This window comes from Pteropus medius, unplaced genomic scaffold (assembly GCF_902729225.1).
Source record: "Pteropus medius unplaced genomic scaffold, Ma_sr-lr_union100, whole genome shotgun sequence".
Lineage (NCBI taxonomy): Eukaryota > Metazoa > Chordata > Mammalia > Chiroptera > Pteropodidae > Pteropus > Pteropus medius.
In genome coordinates, this window is record NW_024354503.1 from 12828895 (window position 1) to 12853065 (window position 24171).

The window sequence follows — 24171 nt, forward strand, 5'->3', positions numbered from 1 at the left end:
GACCCAACAAGGATCCTAGGCATGCGCATGGTGCTACTTGTAGATTCCACCCTTGGTCCACTCATCTGGCACTTACCACTCCTTATTGAACAACTGCAAGATGGGTTTCAAGCAACCTAACTCACTCCTCCTCCCCAGTCCTCCATCTTCAGGTATCTACAAAACTGATTCAATCCCAGCAGGGACACAGCCATTTCTAATACAATACTTTGGCTGAAACTTTGCAGATGCAAATTGCTTGGCTCTCATTCAAACACTTAGGGAAATGAACTTCATCAGCTAAGAATAATGTAAGCACTGTACTTGTTTTAGCTGTTCTGAAAACCTAGACTGCAGAGTACTTGGTGATCACACAGTAGACTCAGTCTCTTAGTCACATTTCTTGGAAAGTGAATAAAATGTCAGCTTTAGGACCCCTCGTTTGCATGGGCCTCTACCAAAACCCTGGTAGGGCCCGGACAATGTCTTCACATGGTCATATTTCTTTTTGTAAAATTTACAAAAGTTATTCCTTATGATATTTTTTCTTTTCATTCTAAAAAAAAAATCCCACTTTTGTGCCTAATTTTTTATGATTTTGTTTAAAGAGGGCTTCCCAAGTTGTCAAAGCTTCAGGAGGCTCTGCAATACTTAGATTCACCCCTGTTCAAAGATCATTCCAGTTTATAGCCCCTGTACATATTTTTAGTTTTGGAGAATTTTTTGTTTTTTTTTTGTTGTTGTTCCTGTTTTTCCAGTTCTAAATGCATAGGTGATGGCTCAGTGGAACCAGAGAAAAGAGAAGTAAAACTGTGCTCTCGCGTGCATAGCAATGTTATCCAGTGACCGTGAACTTTCAGGCCACTACTGGGAATGAAAGGATAGAATCAAACGCAGACCACGGAAAGTGTTCTGCTGAGGGAATCAAGCGGTGAATCCATGAGGTTTTAGGACAAAACGGGTCCTTTTAGAGTTTGGAGTCTAGTTTTAGATCTCTGTCTCTCATGAGGACTTTTCTTGAAGCAGTTATGTGACATGAGGTCTGTCCATTTTTTTTTTTTTTTTTTAATCAGTAAAGAAAGGTTGAGAGCCTCATTTTCATGTTGATTTTTTATTTAGGTAATATCAGGACCACTAATGGAACAAAGCATGATTTAATACAAGTTTGCCTGACTTAAGAAATCCTGACAGGTTAAAATCCAGATGGATTTTTATCCCCCACATTCAGGCCTGGTTACTGCTTTCACATAAGGAGTCTGAAATTATGGAAGATTTACAATAGCAGTCCTTTTGACAGGAGGCCCTCCTGAGGGGCCTATAAAACTCAGTGTGATCCTTAAACTTGGATTTGCACATGACCTGTCAGTGGTATTCATTGAGAGGTGATAAACTTGAATGAATTGTTTCATTCTTCGGCAGTTTCTGGGAGGTATTATCTGACAGATGAGAGCCTTGTGATTTTGAGAGAAGCTGAATTTCTCATTACGGTAATTTATACCCAAAGGGATCGTAAGTGAGAAAATTGACAAATACATAAAAGCATGCAGCATCGTTTGGAATGCAGATAAAGGCACCAATGGAATTCCTTGGTAGCCACATCTTCATGGACGGCGCTGTTCTTTTGGACTGACAAAGAAAGCTGGTTTTCTTGTTCTTGTATTTTAGACTTTTCACTTGTTTGCATATCATCAGTGATATTTATGTAGTATAGACAACTGAGCTTCCTAATTCTGGTTTTACTAACCAGTTAGTTGCGTGACTTTGAGGAGGTCGTTAACTTCTCTGGCTTTCAGTTGCTTCATATACTACTCAAGGATAATAATTCCAACTCTCCCTCAGAGAGCCTTTTTAGAAAAGTGAGAATTCAATGAGATAATACATTAGAAGATATTGTTTATCTGCAGCCTGCCTGGTCTAGAGATACATTAAAGGTAATATTTTAATATTCTAATATTCTATAAATATCTTGGAGTTTTGTATCAACCAGTCAAGTAGGATACATTGAACACTCTTCTTTCTTGTTCCACTCTGTCCCCCCCGCCCCCCACACACACGTGTACACATACCTGTCTTGCACACACACACACACCCGGAATGACCCAGCTCTCTACTTATACTCCCCTAGGGGGAAAAAATGGCATAATTGTATTGGTTGGCTCTATTAAAATTGTATCATCCCCAGATTCAGTTGGTCACATAGTGGTGCATAACTACTTGTATTAATTTTCTAAGGCTGATGTAACAAAGGCTCTGAAACCTGTAGGGGGATCTTTCCTCCTCTATTCTTAGCTTCTAGCAGTTGCAATCTGCTGGCAATCTTCGGCATTTTTTGGCTTGTCGATGCATCACTATAATCCTCCATCTTCATATGATGTCCTCCATAAGCCTCTCTGTCTTCACATGGCTGTCTTCTTATAAGGAAAACAATCATATTGGATTAGGGCCCACCCCACTTCAATATGTCCTCAACTTAACTAATTACATGTTCAATGACCTTATTTCCAAGTAAGGTCATATTCTGAGGTACTGGAATGTAATTTAACCCATACCATTGTCCTTTGATTTATCCACATTGACTCTCCTTACTTCTGATCACAGCAGCTGTTCTAAATCTTCCTCAAGCTCCTCAAACCCTCTGTCTCCCTTCACCTTCCCTGTTCTGAAAAGAGGACCTCGCTTTCCACTTCTCTGAGGAAGAAAAAAAGTCATCTTCAGTTTTGTTTGCTCCATTTCCAAATTCATCCACGCTTACTTAGTCACCTCCTCTCTCATAAGAAGAAATGCCTCCAACTCTTTCTGAAAACTCTTCTCCTTTTCTCTACCATCTACTACCCTCTCATCTTTCCAGCCTCTTCTCTCTCCTTCATCAGTAGCTTTATTTCTTCAACCAATAAGTGTCTCCCCACACTACTAAAAATCTTCTTATGACCCTGACTTCTCATGTAGTTATCATCCAAGCTCTCTGTCATTGCCAAACTCTCTTTCCTAAATTTTTTCCTTTTCATTCACTCCTCAGTCTATAATAATCTGTTTCCCCTCCATATGTGTTCACACAGCTCTCAGGATTACCAGTAGTCTCACATATGCCAAGACCACCCTCATCCTATTTACATCCCTGCAGCTTGTAATTGCTATCATCACACATCCTTGCATGATCTGTCTTCTTCCTGAAGTTTCTCACTAGACCTCTTGTTTTCACCTCAAGCCAACCAAATCTTTACTTTTTCTGAGATCTTGGAGTACAGCAGTCCTCAAGGGTAGGCTACGGACTCCTGGGAATTCCCAAGACCATTTCCCTTGAGGTCAAAACTATCCTTATACTATACTAAGATATGATTTGCCTTTTTCAACCATGTTGATGTTTATACCCATGGCACAAAAGCAGTAGTGGTTACAACTTCAGTATGAATCAATGCAGTGGCACCAAATTGTACTAGCAGTATTTGTATTCTTTGCAGCCACAAACTCACAGTTTAAAAAAAAAAAAAAAAAAAAGGAAATACCAATTTTACATAAGAATGTTCTTGATGAAGCAGCAGAAGTTGTTAATTTTATTAACTCTTTACCCTTGAGTCTTTTAAATAATCTGAATAATGAAATGGGGAGTACACATAAAGCACTTCTGTAGCATGCCAAAATACAATATCTGACTTGAGGAAACATTTTAAGCTGTTTTAAGCTGAACTAAGCACTCATTTTTCTCATGGAATACCATTTTGACTTGAAAAAACAAATAACAGACAAACAAGAGTTATGCAGACTTTAATATTTGACAGCCATTTCTCAAAAATGAATGAGTGGGCATGTTACTTCAGGGAAAATAACCTACAGTGTTTGTTGCCAATGATAAAAAGTGAACTTTCAAGCAAAAATTAGAATTTTGAAAAATTTGTATCCACCAACATGAATCCGACAGCTTTCCAATCTCTAAGGACTTTTTGATAAGATAAGTGGTAATATCAATGAATGTGATTTTTGATATCATGTAATGAAATGTGTCAACATTTGGAAAAGCTTCATAACTCAGGGAATGAATATTTCCAAATGACCACTGCACACTGTTATAGAATCATGCATAGATAAAAAAAAAAAATCCTTTAAAGTGCAAAATAGATAAATGGATTTGAATATAATCAAGTAAAAGCATCGCAATATACTTTAAGAGACTGACACTCGTCTAGTTTTAATGACGTATCAAGGAAGAATATTCATAATTATTTGAAAAGTCATTAAAATACTCCTCCCTTTTTCAACCATATATTTAGATGAGGCCAGTTTTTCTCCATACTCTTCAGACAAAACAGCATAGTGTAACAGCTTGAATACAGAAGCAGATATGAATTCTAGGTATCTTCTTTTAAGTTAGAAATTATAGAAATTTGCAAAAATGTAAAACAATGCCAATCTTCTTATTAAATTTTTTCTTCTTTTGGAAAGCAGTTATTTTTTATTAAAAGATTATTTTGATATATATTGAGTTCATTATTATTATTTTTAAATGAATTTATAAATAAACATTTTTAAATTTCTCAGTTTTCATTTCTCCTACGATAAATATTGATGGATGAAACCCACATTAATAAAAGTTCTTTAGAATCCTCCATAATTTTTAAGAGTGTATAGCAAGGTCCTGAGACCAAAGTTTGAGATTGCTGCTATAGAACTTTACTCAAACCAGTGGCTACAAAGAGAACTAACTATTGAGGAAATGAGGAATTTATTGGGTTTGTGTGGTACCACACCGGAGGAAATGCCGGCCAGTGGACAGCAAAATATTACTGTGTACTGATAGGAACCTGGGCATCAAAACCATGGACGATTTGCTACAAGGGCAGGTGGAGGAACCCTGGGGCTGGCTCTGTTCACGTCACTGTTTTGCCTAAGGAGATATCTAGCAGGTTCACTGTACTGAGTCTGCCTCTAACCAATTTGGCCTGGTATTATATTGCCTCAGCAAATGAAATATTTGTCAGGTCATTTATGAAAAAAATGGGGATGGCTAGCAAGTCCCTAATTCATGGTCATGTGTCATTGCCCACCCCCACCCCCACAAATTCCCGAAAGACTTATGCAGAGAGGACACGTCAAGTAAATGTTACTTTATTATTATTATCATTATTATAGTAATAGAGTTTGGTCCTCAGGTGGTCCAATCAATATCCTGGCCCCTGAGCTCTGGACCGAGCACCAGATGTGGTGAAAAGGATCTTTTGACTTGTTGGCCTAGGCCCAAAAAGGAATATCAGCAAGGTTTCTGTCATTTGCCAACTCCAGCTTCATGTTTGTGCTGCCTGGAGCCCTCTTTTGAGGAGCAGTGGAGAAAACAATTGCAATCATTATTGACACCTGACAAGGCCTCCTAACAGAGGCAGCACATAAGCCATTTATTGTCACTCCTCCCCTAAGCCTAAAGCCTGGACTTCTTGATTCCTTTCTCTTATTCCAGTCTTTTAAGGCCAAACAGTTTTAAACAACTGAGAATGTGAGGCATTCAGAAGAACTATAGAATGAAAAAGCAGTGAGTTAGACTCAAAGGGAAAGAGCGCCTCCCCCTCCAAATCTTGTCAATGCCTGTGCGGAGGCCTTGGGGTGGGGATGGAAGTGGAGCTCCCGAACGGCAAATGGAAAAACAGAGAGCCACAAAGAAAACCCAGGGATTTTGTCCTAAAAAAGATGATACTCTATATAGAAATAAGAGTTTTTAATCTAATTCTTTCCATTCCAGAAAATTCCCCAAATTAATCAAACCACCAGCTATGATTTGACCAGAACGCATTGTATTCACAAAGATTTCTGTTCAGGAAAGCGCAATATTATTAACTAGCCCACTTGGCATGGTAGCTGAGGCCCCAGGCCTGGTTGTTGGCTGATCCACATCCTTGAGAGATAAGAAAAACTACCCAAGGATTAGTAAAGGAGGCTCTTGTTTCACTCTTGATAGGGTAAGGGGAGTAAGAATGGGTCTGAAAAGGGGAGGAAAAAACCCTCAAATCTCCATACGTATCATAAAACTTAAAAAATGCTTTGAGTATATTGTTTGATGTTCTGGACTGGATAGACATGGTATAAAAGAGAGAATATGTGCAGACACAGGAGACAAAAATGGGGAAACTATGGCGGGCCACATCCTGGGGAATCTCAGAAATGGGCAACAGCATTTGGAAAGATCACAAGCCAGGGACTTGGGGGTCTGAGATGAGCTCATCGGGATGCCCAAGAAGCAGGAAGACCTTCTCTATTGTGTGGGAGCCTCTTCCTGTGCAAACTCAGAGCCCTGTATCACCTCATTGATCCTCTTAGACGTGGTCACATAAGAGTCTTGGGTCATTTGATTGCTATCCATCTCTTGCTCTTTTTAGAGCAACTTTCTCTTTCTCTCATTCTGGCAGTGTAATTTTTTCTGTAGTTAAAAGCATCTCTCTATTCAGGGTCACAAGGACATTGGCCAGGTCATAGCTCTGCCACTAACTGGCCATGTGGCCATGAACAGGTCCTTATCTCTTCAGACCTCAGGGTTCTGATTTGTAAAATGATGCAGGTGAGGAGGGAAAGGTTGAGTTAATTATCTCTTAGATCCTTTACAAATCAAAATTCAATGAATCTTGCAGTATTAAATCTTTTGTGCACCTTCATTCCCACTTATACTCATTCTTATGACAAAATATCTTTTATTATGAAAGCAAAAGAATCAGAGCTTTTTTTTTTTTAATAAAAGTTATTTCCTTGGTGGCAATTTTCCATTAAGAAGACACAGTAACTTAACATGCGCTGATTTTGTTACTTATAATAAGGATTATTTTTAAAGCTAAGAATCACCAGAGAGATGGTATTAATATATACATATATATTTTAAATTCTCTAATTTTCCTTTTATGCCTTTCCAAGTCATATGAGCATTCTCTTATTTGTTTCTGTGTCTACCTCTCACATTAGATCATTAGATCATTGAGAGTCAAAACAAAATGGTACTCATCTCTGTATCCTCCTAAAGCCTAAAAACCAAGCCTTGTACAAAGTGAGCATTTAATAAAGATTTATTCAATTGAATTAAAAATTGCATTGAATTAAAAATTTTAAATGATTGCTTTGTGTTGTGATAGGCTTGGTTATGGTGCAGGAATAAAAGGACCCCAAAATCTCAGTGGTTTAATGCAATAGAAGTCCATTTTTTTCCCCTTGTCAAGGCAAAGTCTTCTACAGGATGGAGTGCGAGTAGGGAGAAAGGTGTTTGTACTCCATACAGCCACTCATGGACCCAGGCTGAGGAAAATTTCTGCTTCTGACTCCTGTATCGTCTGGATCGCATGGTGTCTTCAGAGAAAGAGACTGAAAATTTTCTCAAGGGCTTTTTCCTATCTCTACATACATTTCATTGACCAGGACTAATCACATGGCACTGTCTGGCTAGAAGGGTTTGGAGAGTGTGGGCTCTCAACTCTGTCTTTAGGCAAGAAAAGTGCCTCCAAGATTGAGACTTACTAATAAAGTCTACCATATGCTTTGCTCAATAGCTTTAATATTTTGGAGATAATAGAGTTCTTTGGTAACCTTGTGAAAGTTATGATCTCTCTCCCCTGAAAGAAACACATATCAGAAACTTACTCAGCATTTTGAATAATTTTCAGGTTTTTCATGCACTTCAGACCTCATTCACTTATCCTCTACAGATTCCTGAACCTAGATTTTGAGTCCTTTAACTGAATCCTCAGGCATGTTTAGCACCTGGTATCAGATGGACAGATGAAAAGAAAAATACATAACCGGTGTTTTGTTTTAATTTTATGTTAGGAATAGACTATTTATATACTTAGGCTTTTTTTTTTTGTCAGATCAGGCATCATATAAAATATGGGACCAATGGATTTTCCTCTGTGTTTGTTTTTATCAGGAAAAATTTGAGGGTCTGTTTCGGACTTATGATGAATGTGTGACGTTCCAGCTATTTAAGAGTTTCAGACGTGTCCGAATAAACTTCAGCAATCCCAAATCTGCAGCCCGAGCCAGGATAGAGCTTCATGAAACCCAGTTCAGAGGGAAAAAATTAAAACTCTACTTTGCACAGGTAAGGTAATTCTTTCTAAAGTTAATCCATTTTCCCTACGTAATTTTCTTCCTTTTTAAAATGTAAATGGAACTCTTTTCTACTTTCATATTCGTTTGTAGTCTATAATTAGCCCACTGGGATAAAAAATCCTATATTATGATTCCCAGGCAGGGACAACATAGAGGTTTAGAAAGCAGGCTATGCAGGCTGAGAGCCTGGGCCCTGGGTAAGTTATGTAACTCAGAGGCTCTCAGTTTCCTCATCAATGAAATGGAGATGATGAAATATACCCCTGTTCTGTTGTTTTGAAGATTAAACTAATTATTAAGTATTAAAGTGCCTAGCATTTGGTAAATGCACAATAAATGCTAGCCAATAGTTGTCAAGAATGCTCTAATAACTACTCCTAACCTTACTGGAAGGGCTATAATTAAAATTTAAATTATATGACAGTGGACTGTATACCTTTTCAGTGATTCACATTTATGAGAAAAGGTTACAAACATATGGAAATCAATTTTGTGTTTTAATCCAAAAATAAATTCTGGCTATTCCAAAAAGAGATAGTAATTCTTAGCAAGGTACACAAAGTCCACGGCATAGAAAATCAGTGTACATAATGTTCCATCAGTATCCTCATTTCAACATTAGGTATCTTGATCCACCTCTTATTGGTCAATAAACATTGTTTCCATCTTTGGAAAGATGATACAGTGAAAAGACTATAGACTTTGGTTCTTTTTAGGGCTGATTAGTATTCCATTTTATGTATATACTACACTTTCTTTATCCATTTATCTGTTGATGGATGGGTTATTTCCACATCTTGGCTATTGTGAATAGTGCTGCAGTGAACATGGAAGTGCTAATATCTTTTCAAAGGCTGAATTTCAATTCTTTGGAATAAATACCTAAAAGTGGAATTGCTGGATTATATTGTGGCTCTATTTTTAATTTTTTGAGGAATCACCAACAGTGTACAGGATTTCAATTTTTCCAAATCCTTGTCAACACTTGTTGTCTTTTGTTTTTTCAAAATTAACTATCCTGACAGGTGTGAGGTAATATCTCGTGATTTTGATTTACATTTTCCTGATGATTAGTGAACTGAGCATTTTTTTCATATTCCTATTAGCCATTTTTACGTCTTCTTTGAAGAAATGTCTATTTAAGTCCTTAGCTCATTTTTTAATTGAGTTATTAGTTGTTGATTTTTTTCACTATTGAGTTAAGAGGATTGCCTCATATATTTTGGAGACTAACCCCTTAACCTATATATAGTTTTCAAATATTTTCTCCCATTCTGTGGATTACCATTTCACTCTGTGGATTGTTTCCTTTTCTGAATGGAAGACTTTTAGTTGGATATAGTCCCATTGTTTATTTTTGTTTTTGTTGCCTGTGTTTTTGGTGTCATGTTCATGAAATCGTTGCCAAGTCTAATGTCATGAAACCTTTCCTCTATACGTTCCTCTGGGAGTTTTACAGATTCAGGTATTAGATTTTAAGTCTTTAATCCATTTCAAGTTGATTTTTGTGTATGGTGTAAGATAATGTTAATTTTCATCCTTTTGCATACGGATATCTTGTTAACGCCATTTGTCTAAGAGACTGTCCTTTTCTCATTGTGTATTTTTGACACCCATGTTGAAAATCAGTTGACTCTATATGTGTAGATTTATTTGTGAGCTCTCTATTCTGTTCTATTCGTGTACATGTCCATCTTTATGCCAATATTATATCATTGTGATTACTATAGCTTTGTAATATATTTTAAAATAAGGAAATGTGCTGATTTGTGGTCATTTGTGATTATGTATAAATTTTAGAATTATTGTTTCCTATTTCTATAAAAAAATTTCATTGGAATTTTAATAGGGATTGCATTGAATCTGTAGATTACTTTGTGTAGTGTGGACATTCTGCAGTATGTCACATGGATAAATCTTGAGGACATTAGCTAAGTGAAATAAGCCAGTCACAGAAAGACATATATTGCATGATTCCACTTAGGTAAGGTATCTAAAATAGTATCTAAAATACATAGAACCAAAGAGTGAAATGGTGGTTACCAGGGACTGGGAAGAAAAGAAAATGAGGAGTTTTTAATCAACGGGTATAAATTTCAGTAAAATAAGATGAATAAGCTCTAGCGATCTGCTGTACCAAATTGTACCTATAATCAATAATAACATATTGTACATTTACAAATTGGTTAAGAGGGTAGCTCGCATGCTAAGTATTCTTACCACAATAAAACAAAATAAAAACTAAAAAAGAAAAAGAATTTAGACTTTGACATCAAACTTAGACTTTGACGTCAGACCCATGTCCAAATCCCACGTTGCTAATTACTTGTGTGACTTATAGAAATCTGTTTTCTCATCTATTAAAACCCGACTTTTTTCCTTAAAAAGTTAAACATAGAGTTACCATCTGACCCAGCAGTTCCACTCATAGGTATATATCAAAAAGAATGAAAAATAAGTCTCAAACAAATATGTATACACATATGTTCATAGCAGCACTACACACAATAGCCAAAAGGCAGAAACAACCCACATGTCCATCAATGGGCAAATAGATTAAATTGCGATCTATCTATTCAATGGAATATTATTCACCCATAAGAAGTCTTGATACATGCTACAACATTGATGAACCTTGAAAACATTATGCTAAATGGGAGAAACTAAACACAAAAGGTCACATATTCTATGATTCCATTTATATGAAATGTCCAGAATAGGTAAATTCAGAGAGGCAGAAAGCGTATCGGTGGTTTCCAGGTTCTGACTTGAGACAGAAGTGGTAGTAACTGTTTAATGGATGCAAGTTTTCCTTTAAGGTAATGAAAATGCTTTGGATCCAAATAGAAGTGGTGGTTGCACAACCTTGGGCACATACTAAAGGCCACCAAATTGTTTGCTTTGAAATGGATAATTCCATGTTATGTGAATTTCACGTCAACTGAAAGAGAGAGAGAGAGGATAGAGAGAGAGAGAGAGAGAGAAAGAGAGAGAGAGAGGGAGGGAGGAGAGAGAGAGAGAGAGAGCAGGAAGAAAGAAAGGGAGGAAAAGAGGATAGTAGGAAAAGGTAGATTTGAAGACCGACAGCGTCAGCATCAGGAACTGGTTAGCAATACAAATTATTGGCCCCCAACCCATATCTACTGAATCAGAGACTCCAGGAGGGGGCTCAGCAATCTGTGTTTTAATAAGCTTTCCAGGTAATTCTGATGTACACTAAAGGCTGAGATTCACTGTTTTAAGGACGAAATAAGATAATTGAGCATGTGCGGTGAGGTAAGTAATAATTATTATTATAGCCTGGGTCATTGCTTCTTTTGTCACAGGCTAAAAGTGAGGCTCTGTATCTTAGTGTACCAACATAGCACACCTGAGGCCGTAATAAATCATATGTCTTCATTTCTACTCTATTCGAAAGGTTCAGACTCCAGAGACAGACGGAGACAAACTTCATTTGGCTCCACCGCAGCCCGCCAAACAGTTTCTCATCTCACCCCCTGCATCTCCTCCCGTTGGCTGGCAGCCCATCAGCGATGCCACGCCAGTCCTCAACTACGACCTCCTCTATGCCGTGGCCAAACTAGGACCAGGTAAGCTCTGTAGCCGTTTAAAAATAAACATTTGTCAGCAACCTAGAAAAGCCAAATAAGATTAACAACCTTGAAATCCTGGGTTCAAGGACACATTTTCATTTCTAATGGATTTATTGCTATGTGTGGCCAATGAGAGGATGATGAATGAGAATGCAGCATCAGAATTGTACCTGTTTAAAAGCAATTCAGGAACCAGTACTAAAATGTCAGTCTGTGAAACTTCTAGATTGCAATGCAGATATTTTAAGATTGCAAAGAGCTACCTAATTCTTATAGAATTTCTCTCTATACCAAAAGAAATTTGTTTCCTGAGAACAGGCAAAATGAGCTCTACCAGCCGGCATGAGGCTTTCTGTGCTATGCAACCATGTGTTACTGATATCAGGGACCCTGTGCTAAAGGACAATCTGCTTGCCAAAGTGAAGTCTGTAAGTCTCCAAGGAGTTGGTCACAATAGACTCTAACTAGAAAAATCTTATGGTAACTTTGTTCCAACGCTGGTATATGTATCTCTGATTCACTCATTTTCACGGCAATATTGTATTCTGTTGGGTGAATATACCATCACACTCATATTCATCCAATCTCGGGTTGCTAGACATTTAGATTGTTTTCAGTTTCTTGTCATTACAATCAAAGCTATAGTTTAACATTCTCATACATATCTCCTTTGCACTTATCCAAAAGTTTCTTTATGTTTTATACCTAGAAGTGATAGTGTCCTCAATTTCAGCAAATGTTGCCACCTTGCACTCCAAAGTATGTGTCCTGTATTATAGCAGTAGGGGGAATGGTGGGAAGTGGAGGGGCTGCAGCCAGTTGCCTGCTGAAGGTTTAGACACTGTGGATCTCAAGGTAAGTAATGGCCATTGCATCTGCCCCATCTACTGGTAGTTCTCCTGATGTGAGAGGGGACTTTAAAAATATAATCCCAATGCCTTGACTATACTCCGGGAGATTCTAATTTTAATGATTTGGGTCAAGTCCAGGCACCAGTATTTTTCAAAAGCTCCCACATGATACTGAGGTGCTGATGAGTTCTAGAACAACGAGTAGTCAAATGCCAAATGCCATGGATGACAAATTTATAAGACTTACCAGTATTCTTTAGTATGGTCAGGAAAACATTTGGACCAGAATCACCTACCTCAGAAATCTGCAATTTTAATCATCACATGTGTTCATTCTTGCATATACTGAAATTTGAGAAACCTGAGTATTAGAGTGACTCACTCTCCTGGTTCATCCAGAACTCAGGGGTTCCTGGGTACTTTCAGTGCTAAAACCAGGAAATTCCCAAGCAAAGCAGGAACAGCTGGTCAGTCCTCCAATCGGAATGAGGCTGATTTAATAAAGCACTTCTTACAAGAGAGGTACTTGCTGTCCCATGTGTGGTCTGAAAGCTGAATTATAGGAGTCTCAAGAATGAGCTCCTTGGGGATTTCTTTGTAATCACTATCAAGTCACTTAGCTTTTAGGGCCTTTAAAATGGCCATCAAAGACAGTTTTACCATCAAAGAGTCATTGTGAGAAGCAGTAGGCATCTAACTAAAATGGGCCGATGAAAGTAGCAATATAAAAATAAGGGAGATATGTGTGAAATGTGATTTTCTTGAAAGTCTGGTTCACATACAGGAATCCTGAGTTTGTGTACTCTCTGAGAAGAGCTGGGTCTATGATATAGATAAATGTCAAGTGTATAAAATAAGTTGAGTCTGCTCAAGTCGAGCCTTGTAAAACCATTTCTGACAGTAATTCAGGACATTTCAGAAGCAGGCAAGCACCCCTCCTCCCTGCCCCACCCCTGCCCAAAATGGACTGATTAGAGCCAAGGTCCTTGGAGCTGCCTGTTTGATTCTTGTTACAGATAGTAACAAGAACACGTTTTAACACTTTGCGCAATTGTTTTGAATGTCAGCAAACAGAGGTCTTCATCAGATCACTAAGGTCTTGGCTAGAAGACCTACGAGTCATTGGCCAACTTGCATTTTAGAGGAGAGAAACCCAGAAGCCCAGAGATGGTGAGAAATAACTTGCCAAGGACAAGGCGTCCAATGCAGTGCTCTCTTTGCTTCACTCTTTGTACAGGACGCTTAGGCTGAGTCAGATTTTCTGACCAGCAGACTCCAGCTGGCCTCCGGTCCACTCACTTTGAGCTGATAATTCAGTAAAATCAAATCATTTTTTATTCAGAACGGGAAAGAAAATTCATTTGTAGTTAATATGCGCAAAGCTTAATGCAAAAACAAGATAAGGGGAAGTCTCACACACCCTCACTGGCTAATGGACCTGAGTCCAGGTCTGGAAGCCACTCCCAGGGACCAGTGGAATTGATGGAGGCAGAAGGGACAGACGGAATGGGAATTCAGCCTCAGAAGGGATGCTCACAGAGCCTGGCACTAAGGAGGGAGGAGGAGGAATGAAATGGTCTTTTAGAGGCAGATTAAGAAAAGGGGGTTCTTTGTAGAGCTGCGAATAACTTATCAACAAAATTTTTAAAAATGCGTGACTTTTACCTTAATTGTGCTGCTAACCTTTTCCTTACCAATTAAATGTATGTCTACCATTTCTGAAGTGCTCTGCCGTGCAATAAGCATAGAGATAGGAACAATTGATATCCCTATTTTACAGATCAGAATACTGTGCTGAGTGATGAGCATACTAGCTCAAGCTGACACAGCTGGTTGGTGGCAGAGGCAAATATCAAAGCTGGCTCTTCTGACTCCTCACTTGGCCACATCCAATGGCCTTCTATAAGTGGCTTCTTCAGTGGACTTTAGTCTTACTCTGCTCTGACAAGGGCACAACATTTATCCTAACCCTGCATTGACAGTTATTTCTAACCCCACTATAACTTGCAGAAAGCCTGACCCAGGGTCTGATAAGTATGTAAATGAGGGCCGATGTACTACATGAGCAAGAGTGAATTTGAAGGTCTCCTGCTTTTTAAGAATGACCGATATTGTGTCCCAGGGAACAGCTACAATTTGGATGTATTCCCTGGGATACTTTTCTCTCCATTCCTTGACAGTAATTTGAAGCTGTTTCTCTATATTTGGTTATCCATTTGTCCTTTTCCTGTGTCCTTCTTCACCCTACACAGATGAATGATTTGTATGCATCAATTGAGTTGAAAATATCACAGAGGTTACAGTAGTCACCTGGCCTCTGCCAGCTATTTCACTTGCAAAGATGAGGGAGCAAAGGCCACACCCTGCATTCTCCCCACCCGCATCCCTGCCTCCTTCCCAGTGAGATGCCAAGGCAAGGAGCTGCTCCTTCACAAATACTCACTTCTTCTTATGGTAATTTTCTATTGTTCAACTTACTCTCTCTTCTACTTTTTGAAGGGAGAATGCATATTGTATTCATTTTGGTATTCCCAGTGCCTGATGGCATCTTGCACATGGTAGGTGCTCAATAAATAAATAATGAATGAATGAATGAATGAATGAAGTTATTAGCCTGCCTAGAGATAATTTCTTCACTGGCAAATTGTTGCTTTCTTATGGCTTTAGGCAGACGGAACCAGCAGCACTAAATTAATGTTTTCTCTGACAAGAAGACTTCCAACATTCTATTTGAGATAAAAATTAGTAAAATTCATTTTTAATCCTTTGGCAGAATCATTTTAGTAACAAATTATAACTCATTCATGTTAAAGGATAATGATCTCAGTTTCAGGAGTTCAGAAATAAACTAGAAAGAGACCAAGGAAAAGCAACTCAAATGATCAAAAGAATGGAGTTTTGCTTCACGGGAGTGATTACGAGCACTAAATTGGTATAGAGGCAGAAATCTGAAGATGCTGAGAAAAAGTGAGTCTAAAGAAAGTACATCCTTGAGCTGGCATTCAGGAAAAGAAGTCCACAGGCTCAGGGTCACGTCAGCAAAACGGCTGGCTTATGGGAGCTTTATTATGTCTAGCTGCAGACAGGAGGCAGTGATGTGCATTATTAAGACCCTTTCATGAAGGATAAATGTGCAGGTGAGGACACAGGACTGGGCTCAGACAAGCAGAGGTAAAACAATACCCTTGTTCTTTAAGAAAGGAACACTGCTGACTCTGGAACTTCTAGAGAGGCTCCTGAAACAAGCACAGACAGAACAATGCAATTATAAAGGAACCATGATGAACTCAAACCTGTGGGTTTCTTTTAAAATCCCTAACAGGATGTTACAACGTGAGACCAGGGCCACATAACACTGGAGAAGCATCTCTCAGTTCTATTAATCATAGTGGAAACAAGTTCATATTGTGGAAAATTTGAGAGCTCAATTTCAAACATTTTAATCATTGTCCCCATGACTGTGTGTTCTATTTTAGATCCAAGAAGTAAGTAAAACAGAAAATTAGGGAAAGGCAGGGGTACTTAAATAGAAACAATGGCTAAAACTTACATAGAGGGCTTACTGTGTATCAGGCAGACACTGTTTTAAACACCGTCCTCATTCAATGCTTACAACATCTCTTTGAGTCAGGCATTGTTATTCTCTTTGTTTATACAGCTGGGGAATGTAAGGCAAAGAATGATTAAGTAACTTGCCCAGGGCTGCACAGCTGGTAAGTTAAAATATCTCCCTCTACCCCTGGCAAGAACTAGACTGAGGAATCAAAAGCTTGAGAAACCACAGATATTTCTTAAAGAGTAAAATTAGTTTCTCCAGAAGAAATTCAAGACTGTTGCAAAAGAAAATTTTAAAAATACAAAACAACTTACACATTTTAGTCCTCCCAATTTCGTTTCTCTACTTATTGGCACTACCCTCCAAACAAAAAACATATCCACTGCACCTGTTCTTTAGGGCATGTTGGATGTTTTCTTCTTTTATCCACTGGGACATGCAGATCAGAATTTATCTTCCTCTGTTCTGTTTAAAGGACAGTCATCATCTCTATAAAACAGAAGCTTTCCACATTTGTATTAGTCCTCCCGGTGAATTTTGAGAGGCCCATCAAATAAAATGCGCTTTGACCAGGTGAAGAATGAATTGAATATTTATTTTGGTTTATTGTGTAATACCCTTTTGTTCCTGACTCCAGAAAGAATATAGTGCTGTGTTCTTTTTGGATGTAAAACAATATAGGAAAAACAAAACCCAGCCTGGCAAAACCGCTTATCTATACCAATCAGCAAAAATGGCAAAATAGAGATGTACACTGTACTAAATGGGTGGTAAATCAGAAGTGGGATGTGAAATGCCAGCCTTTGTTCCTCTCTCCAGAATGGCTCTGGAAGGTCGTGTTCATTGTCACTGAAAATGCCTGCAGGGAGTGATATGAAAAGTCATTGTCTATTCCCTTTTTTCCACCTGCTATTTTTAGCTCTTGTTAGGGAGATCAATTTTAGTTAACTGCAGAGGAAGGCTTAAAAACGGAGCTCGAGTTTCAAATAGCGTACATCTGCTATATTTAGATTTTTTCCAAATTCTTCTCCATCAAAACATGCCATAGTAAAGCAATCTTGCCATTTTGCTGCTTGATATATATTGTTTCCTCCAAATGGAAAATATATTTCTTTAATTCAGTAACTTAAAAGGAAGAAACATTTTCTATTCCAGGCTCATTGATTCAAAAGGTACAGAAAATTCCGTTTTTAAAATATAGATGGACACTTATGTTTTGAGTGCATGTGGTATGACTATTATATAAGACTCTATTCTTGCTTAACAATTGCTATTTTCTGATCACAGATATGAAACGCAAATAAAACAGCCAGTCTCCAGAGTGCCAGTTAGTGCAGTCTCTATGTATCATTCCTCCAAAGGGACGCAGATTTCAGATCCTGGAACACATGCTCATAATTTTCCATCTCCTTTTGAAGACTTTTCCCTGGAAAAATTTTAAGGGGCTTTTCTTCTCAGCATATACTCCACAATTATTTTTAATCATTATGGAGTAGCAGTATGAAATACTTCTTTTTTTTGTTTCCCAGGTAAAATATGCACATTGTAGAAAATAAAAAAGACACGTGACCAAAATACGAGTGTGCTCGCTCATCTGATAGCTATTCCCTTAGCCTGGTCCCTAATATTGGGAAAGTAGAACAGGGTAACCATTCCCAGAGAGAAAAACCTCATGACTCTGTTACCAAGCACACAGAGAGCTCAGACAGACAGCTCTTTCTTCTTTAATGTTGGCCACTTTCTTCTCACCCTACGTGGGCGAGCCTCTCCTCACAAGCTTCAGAGAACCCTTCTCCTCTGGTCTCCCTTGACATTCCCACCTGTTCTTACTCTGACCTTTTTTCTAGGGCTCCACATCTTGTCTGATCCACTAATTCATGTCCTCAGTCAATCAGTTGTCTCTATAAAGTACTTTAGATCCTAAGTGATTCAGCAGGGAATAAAGACAAATGGCTATACTAATCCAGTCTTAGATGGAAATCCCCAGAAGATGAGCAAACTTTCTTTTATTGAAGCAGAGCACCTCAGAATGAAACTGTAGAAGTATTCTCTTTCTCTCTCTCTCTCTCTCCACCCCGCTCTTCATCTTACCAAGAACTCCTTCTGTTTCCTACTTTGATGTTGGTCAGGACTGAGGATGGGGGCATGGGGGAAGACTCCAATCATTCATGTTGATATTTTCTTATTATAGGAAAATAGGTCACTAGATCTATTTTCATACTAGACCTACTGAGGCAGGGAAGTCTATGATGTGTAGCCCTGATGTCTTTTCTGCACTATCTCAACCTTATTCCTAAACATCAGAGGCAATATGCTTTGACCTTGGCAGGCCGGGATTGGAATCCTGGCTCCACCACTTGTTTGTGGTGACCTTGAGCAATTTACTTCACCCTCTGCATTTTTCTTAATGGTGATTATTCGACAACTTGCAAGGTCATCTTGGAGATGGAATAATTAATATATGTAAAGCACTTAGCCCAAGGGCTGGCGCATCGAAACTATCAAATTCATGGTGGTGACCCTTCTGCTCTGAGCAGGGTACCCTCAGAGATATGTTTCCTCTGCTAGTGTATGAATCGAGATATGTAAAGCACTCAGAATGGTGTCTACCAGCCAGTAAGAGCGATGAGCGTGCCCTTTGTGGTGGTGGGGGTGGTGGTTTAAATGGGCCTGTTCTCTGAACTTCCAATGAAATATTTGAGTTGGTGTGTGCTTTACTTTATACTCTTGGCACCCAGGCTTAGAGGCATTCTTTGATAGAAATAGCTGCTGCACAAAGGAAAAGGGGCAGAGTTGCTCTTCAGTAATTGATCCAGCCTTCAAGTCTACCTATAATGTTTTCCCGCAGGACTTACCAAGATAAATATGAGCTCATGGAAACACAAAAGAATCAGAGAGAAAAAATTTTGCAAAGGACTTCCCTCTCTGGAATATCTTTTCCTCTCTGCAATATTTCTTTTAATCCTAAATCCTTCTTTCTACTCCTATTTAGAAAATAGTTCTTTTTCCACTCTCATACTGATCTTGTGAACAGGCAGCTACCAGATAGCCGTGATTTTAAGTTTCCAATAAGTTGCTCTGCCCTGGAATACCTTCTCTTTTTTGTAGCTATGAATGAAGCTCCAACATGAAGAGACGTATTTTTCTTGCTTTAGGATGATGATTAAGAAACATCATGGATGTGACTTTGAATCCAGACTCTACCTTTCAGTAGCTATGTGAACTTTGGAAACTTTCTTAAGCTCTCTGTGCCTCGGCTTCCTGAAGGGTAAAATTGGATTGTTGGGAGCTTCAAATGAGATCATCTATACACATCCATATATCTAGCCCTGGACATAGTAAATACTCGTGTACATTACCTATTTATTGACGCTTGGTTTTTAAACCATATCTTAGTTTCCTATTAAAATCTAAGTGCCTATGTTAAGCTCTTGGCTCAACATGATATTTTGGAACTGACAGTCCTACACATTGCAGTACATTTAGCATTTTTGGGCCTCACCTACTAAATGCCAGTTTCCACACCCAACCCGACCCTATGAGAAAAAAAAAAAATTCCATCACATTTCCAGACACCACTGGGAGTATAGCACCCTTATTTGAGAAACACACTAATTATACTTTAGCACTATTTATCATGTGGTTCTCAAATGTGACAGAGACATAGAGGCAAGGGGTGCCTAGTAAGGAGTTGGAGGTACCAGTGTGGAAGAGAGAGTAGAAGAGAGAGAACGGTGGACAGTACAGAGAATTGGAGTACACCTAACTCCCTTCCCCCTACACACACACACACACACAATTATCACACACACACACACACACACACACGCACACGCACCACGCACACACACACACACACTCTTTCCTTCTCTTTGGAAAAATATGGGAAGACAAGATTGCCAGTAGATAACTTAAATATAGTGTTAACTAGCATATCTGGATGGGAGGGATGTGCAGCTTTGGAAAATTTCCTGATGTTTTTTGCTATAACTCAGCCCTTCTCTTGAGGAACACTTTTGGCCCCCAACCAAACCAGCATTACCCCAGGATTGACAGAGGGCTAAAAGACACAGTGAGCTCAAATACCGGCCAATGCCAGGGGAGAGGGAAGGAAGGGTAGGTCACTCCTCACCCCTCACTCCTCACGCCTTCCCTGCTTCCAGCATGTCACTCTCTTTCCCACCTCTCCCAGGTGTCTGAGAGCTGGATCAGTGTCAGGCACCTGCGCGGTCTCTACAAATGACAAGGGAGCAGCACACTGGGGCTTGGCAGCCTTGTAGGCCTTCTCCGCCTGCCAAATTTGATTAAGCCTTAAACCTAACATGTGAAGGGAAAGGAAATCTAAATGCGAACACCTTTCAAGCACATTTCAAATCATTCTGAACTCTTCCCCCAATCTCTGTGTTTAATCTCACCAATAGGCAGCATGTTCTATAAAAGTAACACACATAGAAATTCCATTTTACTTATTTCATAGATCAGGACTGATGTTCCCACTTCCTCCTGAAAAAAAAAATGACACGGTAAAAAATAGTGAGTAGAGGATTGCAGTGCCTTTTAAGCATAACCAAGTCTAAAGTTATTTTAATATTGGCATTTCCATTCTTCTTAATCAAATATAAAGGGCTCTTAATCCAAACGAATGTTTAGTGCTCAGCAAACAGCCCAGCACCGTTCCGTTCAAGGGTTCTGTTAGAAATGTCCTAGCACTTGCCTTGATAAGCCATCACCCATTCTTAAAATTCTCTGTAGATTAATAACAGACACGTGTTTTTTTCCTCGTTTGGCTCAGAACTCACTGAGAGTTAGTTAAGAAGTATGACAGATGAGCTCAATAATGCCAGCTTTGTGTCTGATGAAAAACTACAGCTGAGAATGTGGTTTAGTCGAGCTGCAGCTTCCTGATGCTGAAATCCAGAACTACGCAGTTTGACTTACCCTGTCACATAGATGGAAAATGTCAGGCTGCCCCACACAAGGCGATGTCTTTTCTGCTGTGCTTATTAGCACATGGCTGAGAGCAGAGCACAGGCCCTTTGCAGGCAGGGCTGGCTCAAAGAAGAAGGCGGGAGCGGGGGAATCGAGCATTTCCAGTCTCTTTTCCCAAAGTTACCCATCAGGTGTCACTCCTCTTCTACCAGAGAGGAGTATGGGAGGGACCAGAGAGAGAGGTCCCTGTGGTATGTTAATGGGGCTCCCTCCACATGCTAGGAACCACTGGGACTAGTGAAGCACCCACTCTAACACAGCACTTGAGCAGGGGAAAAAGAAGAAAGAATGCTAAAAGGTAGTTGATTTCAACTCAAGTGTAGTGGCTTAGCTTGCTTCCAAACAAAGGGAACTCGTATGACCCATTACTTATCAATTGCTATGTAACAAACTAGCCGAAAATGAAGGACTTAAAACCACAATCGTTTATTTTGCTCCCAAGTCGGCTTTTGGGGCAGGGCTCAGGGGGACAGCTCATCTCTGCTTCGTGCATATGTTGTTGCTCAGCTGGGGACTGGTGAATCAACTTTCAAAATGGTTCGCTCACGTGGCTGGTAGGTGTCTGTTGGCTGAGAGCTCAGACAGTCCGTGGGTCAGGGAACCTGGTTTCTCTCCATGTGAGCTTCTTCATGGGCTGCTTGGGCTTCCTTACAGCATGGAGGTGAGGTTCTAGGAGTGAGCATTCTGACAGAGCAAGGTGCAAGTACATGGCATTTTTGTGACCTAACTCAGAAGTCACACTGGTTACTTCTGCCATACTGTATTAGTCAAGACAGTCATAAAGGCCTGCCCAGATTCGAGAGGAGGAAACACATGGGGGACAGTCCTTGATTAAGGAGTGGCAAGGTTCTAGGTTCTCGAAGAATAATGTTGGGCAGGAGATATTATGACCATATTTGCAAAGCACAATCAATCTGATACAACACATCACTTTCCTATTGAGAATTCACCTTTAACATGAGAGATAATAAAGTTAAAGAAGGAAACAGAGAAAATCTTTTTTCAAAGTCCAAAGCTACCATAAAAGAGATGAATTAACTCAGTCTATATAATTTATATTCCTTTTATTTTTATAATTCATTAAGCATTGTCCTTTGAGAAAATTCGTTGTCAAGGAGACCATGCCTAGAAAAACTAGCAATTGGCCAAACAAAAGGAGGCAAGATGCAAAAGGAATCAATAGACTTTCTTTAGCTAGAGAACCAATATTCACTAAAAATATGAGTTGCCATGAAAAAGTATTAAAAGTAAAAGTTAAAACTAGGCTCTCTTTCAGTAGAGTCTCTTGTAGAATATGAAAACAGTGTGAATAACGAGAAGCAGGGCTGGAGAGTGAGTATGAGCACATTCTTTGAAGTCAGACAGGATTTGACTGAGTTTCATCGACTCTTGGCTCTGTCGTTTACTACCTATGTGATGATCTGACCCTCTCCCTATATAAACTAGACATTATAAAACCCACGTTACAGAATTGCTGTCATAATTAAATATCTAACTTACAGAAGTACTTAAAGCTGTGTCTGGCATTTGGTAAGTGCTCAGTCAATAGTTGTTATATTTAAGGCAGATGGCAAGTTTCTATGACATCTCCTATATCCTAGCACTGAATGCATACTGAAAATAAGAGAAATAGCTGCCCATAAATAGTTTTCAGTTCAGTTGAAAGGCTAAAACTTATACTAGTTTAACTAGAGGAGAAAAATTTATATATGTGTATGTACTGGACATTACATAAGTAGGTCATAAATGGTTACGCTTAATGCTTTTATAAATAAATAGCATATTTATTGAGCACTTAACATGCACTGTAAGCTGCAGCAATCACAAAGTTGAAGTCCTGGCTTCGGCGGTTTGGAATATAAGAAATTACCAGATAAAATAACTAATGAATAATATAAAAGGTACTATAATCAAGCATTATAAATATATGATTCACACTGTCTTAGAAAAAGAAAATCAGAGATCTCATTAAAAAGGCAACTTAAGATTTTCCTTCTCATGGGAATAGAAGTGTGGAAATGGATGAGAAGAAAGAAAAAAATGAGAGAAACTTACCAATGAGGAGAGAAATGCAGCAGTGGTCAAGGGGGAAAAAGATTATTCAATTTTGAGGTTCAGAATTAATAAAACCCCACTATTATTTGAACTGCGAGATCCGTTCACCCCTTATTTCTGTTTCTAATACATACTCCACTGAGTAAGGGCTCTTTGCAATTATTCGGCTGCTTCTTTAATAATTCTTTAACTATTGTGTAACGTGACTGGATTCATTCATCATATTGAAAATTATTTTGTGGGGGGGGGCAACACTGACCACAATATCACCTTAAATAATTATATCATGCTTCTCAGGAAGTCTATATAAAGTGTTTGACACATATTTATTTCATAATGTCCCAGCTATGTAGCGGTTATTTCCATCTTACTGACTAGGAAAACTGAGCCTTAGAAATGTTATGTAACATTCAGTGTCACATCACTAGTAAGCAAAAAAGTGAAGTTTCCTAATGCTTTTAGGAAGTTTATTCTGACAGGAAAGATTACTTCCTGTGGTGAGAAACCAGCTAAGAGTCTTCTGGATGGGAGGAGGTGAACCATGGATAAGTCATTACAAGCAGAGTTTGAGGAGGCAGCAGACAGAGAAATGTTTCAAAGTGATATTGAGTAGTGCTTGGTGACTTAACTACAGTGTCCACGCTTACATCTATTTTGAGCAGAGGCCAAGCTTACATCAGTTCCAAAGACCCGAATGAGGATTTAACATTTGACCACATGCTAGAGGATTTTACATTTTGCGTGCCTGGTAATTTGTTTCTTGGCGGTAGTTGGAAAACCCTGATCAATGCATTTTCTGAGGACTTTTGGTCTTGGCCTCCTTTCTGCCCACAGAGGAAAGGATAGTTGGAATACGGACTAGAGGAGTGAGAGTGTGATAAGTGACTCTGCTTGTCCTATGCAAGGTGTGCTGCTCTGCATGGCTCTACTCACTACACTGGGGCAAGACCTGCCCATGGGCTCCTTGTCCCCTACTGAGCCCAGCTGGCCCCTGCTCAGAGTGACAGCATTGACGTCAGCCTTTATGGTAGAAGAATAAGCTAAAGCCCAAAAGGAAAGAAAGGAGAAAAAAAAA

General features: G+C 39.0%; 1 protein-coding gene across 4 annotated transcripts in view; it reads left to right on the top strand.

Annotated features, from left to right (window-relative positions):
* Positions 1-24171, top strand: part of RCAN2 (regulator of calcineurin 2) — a 233160-nt gene that overhangs the window by 202331 nt on the left and 6658 nt on the right. For all 4 annotated transcript variants that reach the window (XM_039854587.1, XM_039854586.1, XM_039854585.1 and 1 more), the window contains 2 exons: positions 7868-8041; positions 11471-11642. In XM_039854587.1, the coding sequence (XP_039710521.1) occupies positions 7868-8041; positions 11471-11642 (346 nt within the window). The remainder of the gene's footprint in view (positions 1-7867; positions 8042-11470; positions 11643-24171) is intronic.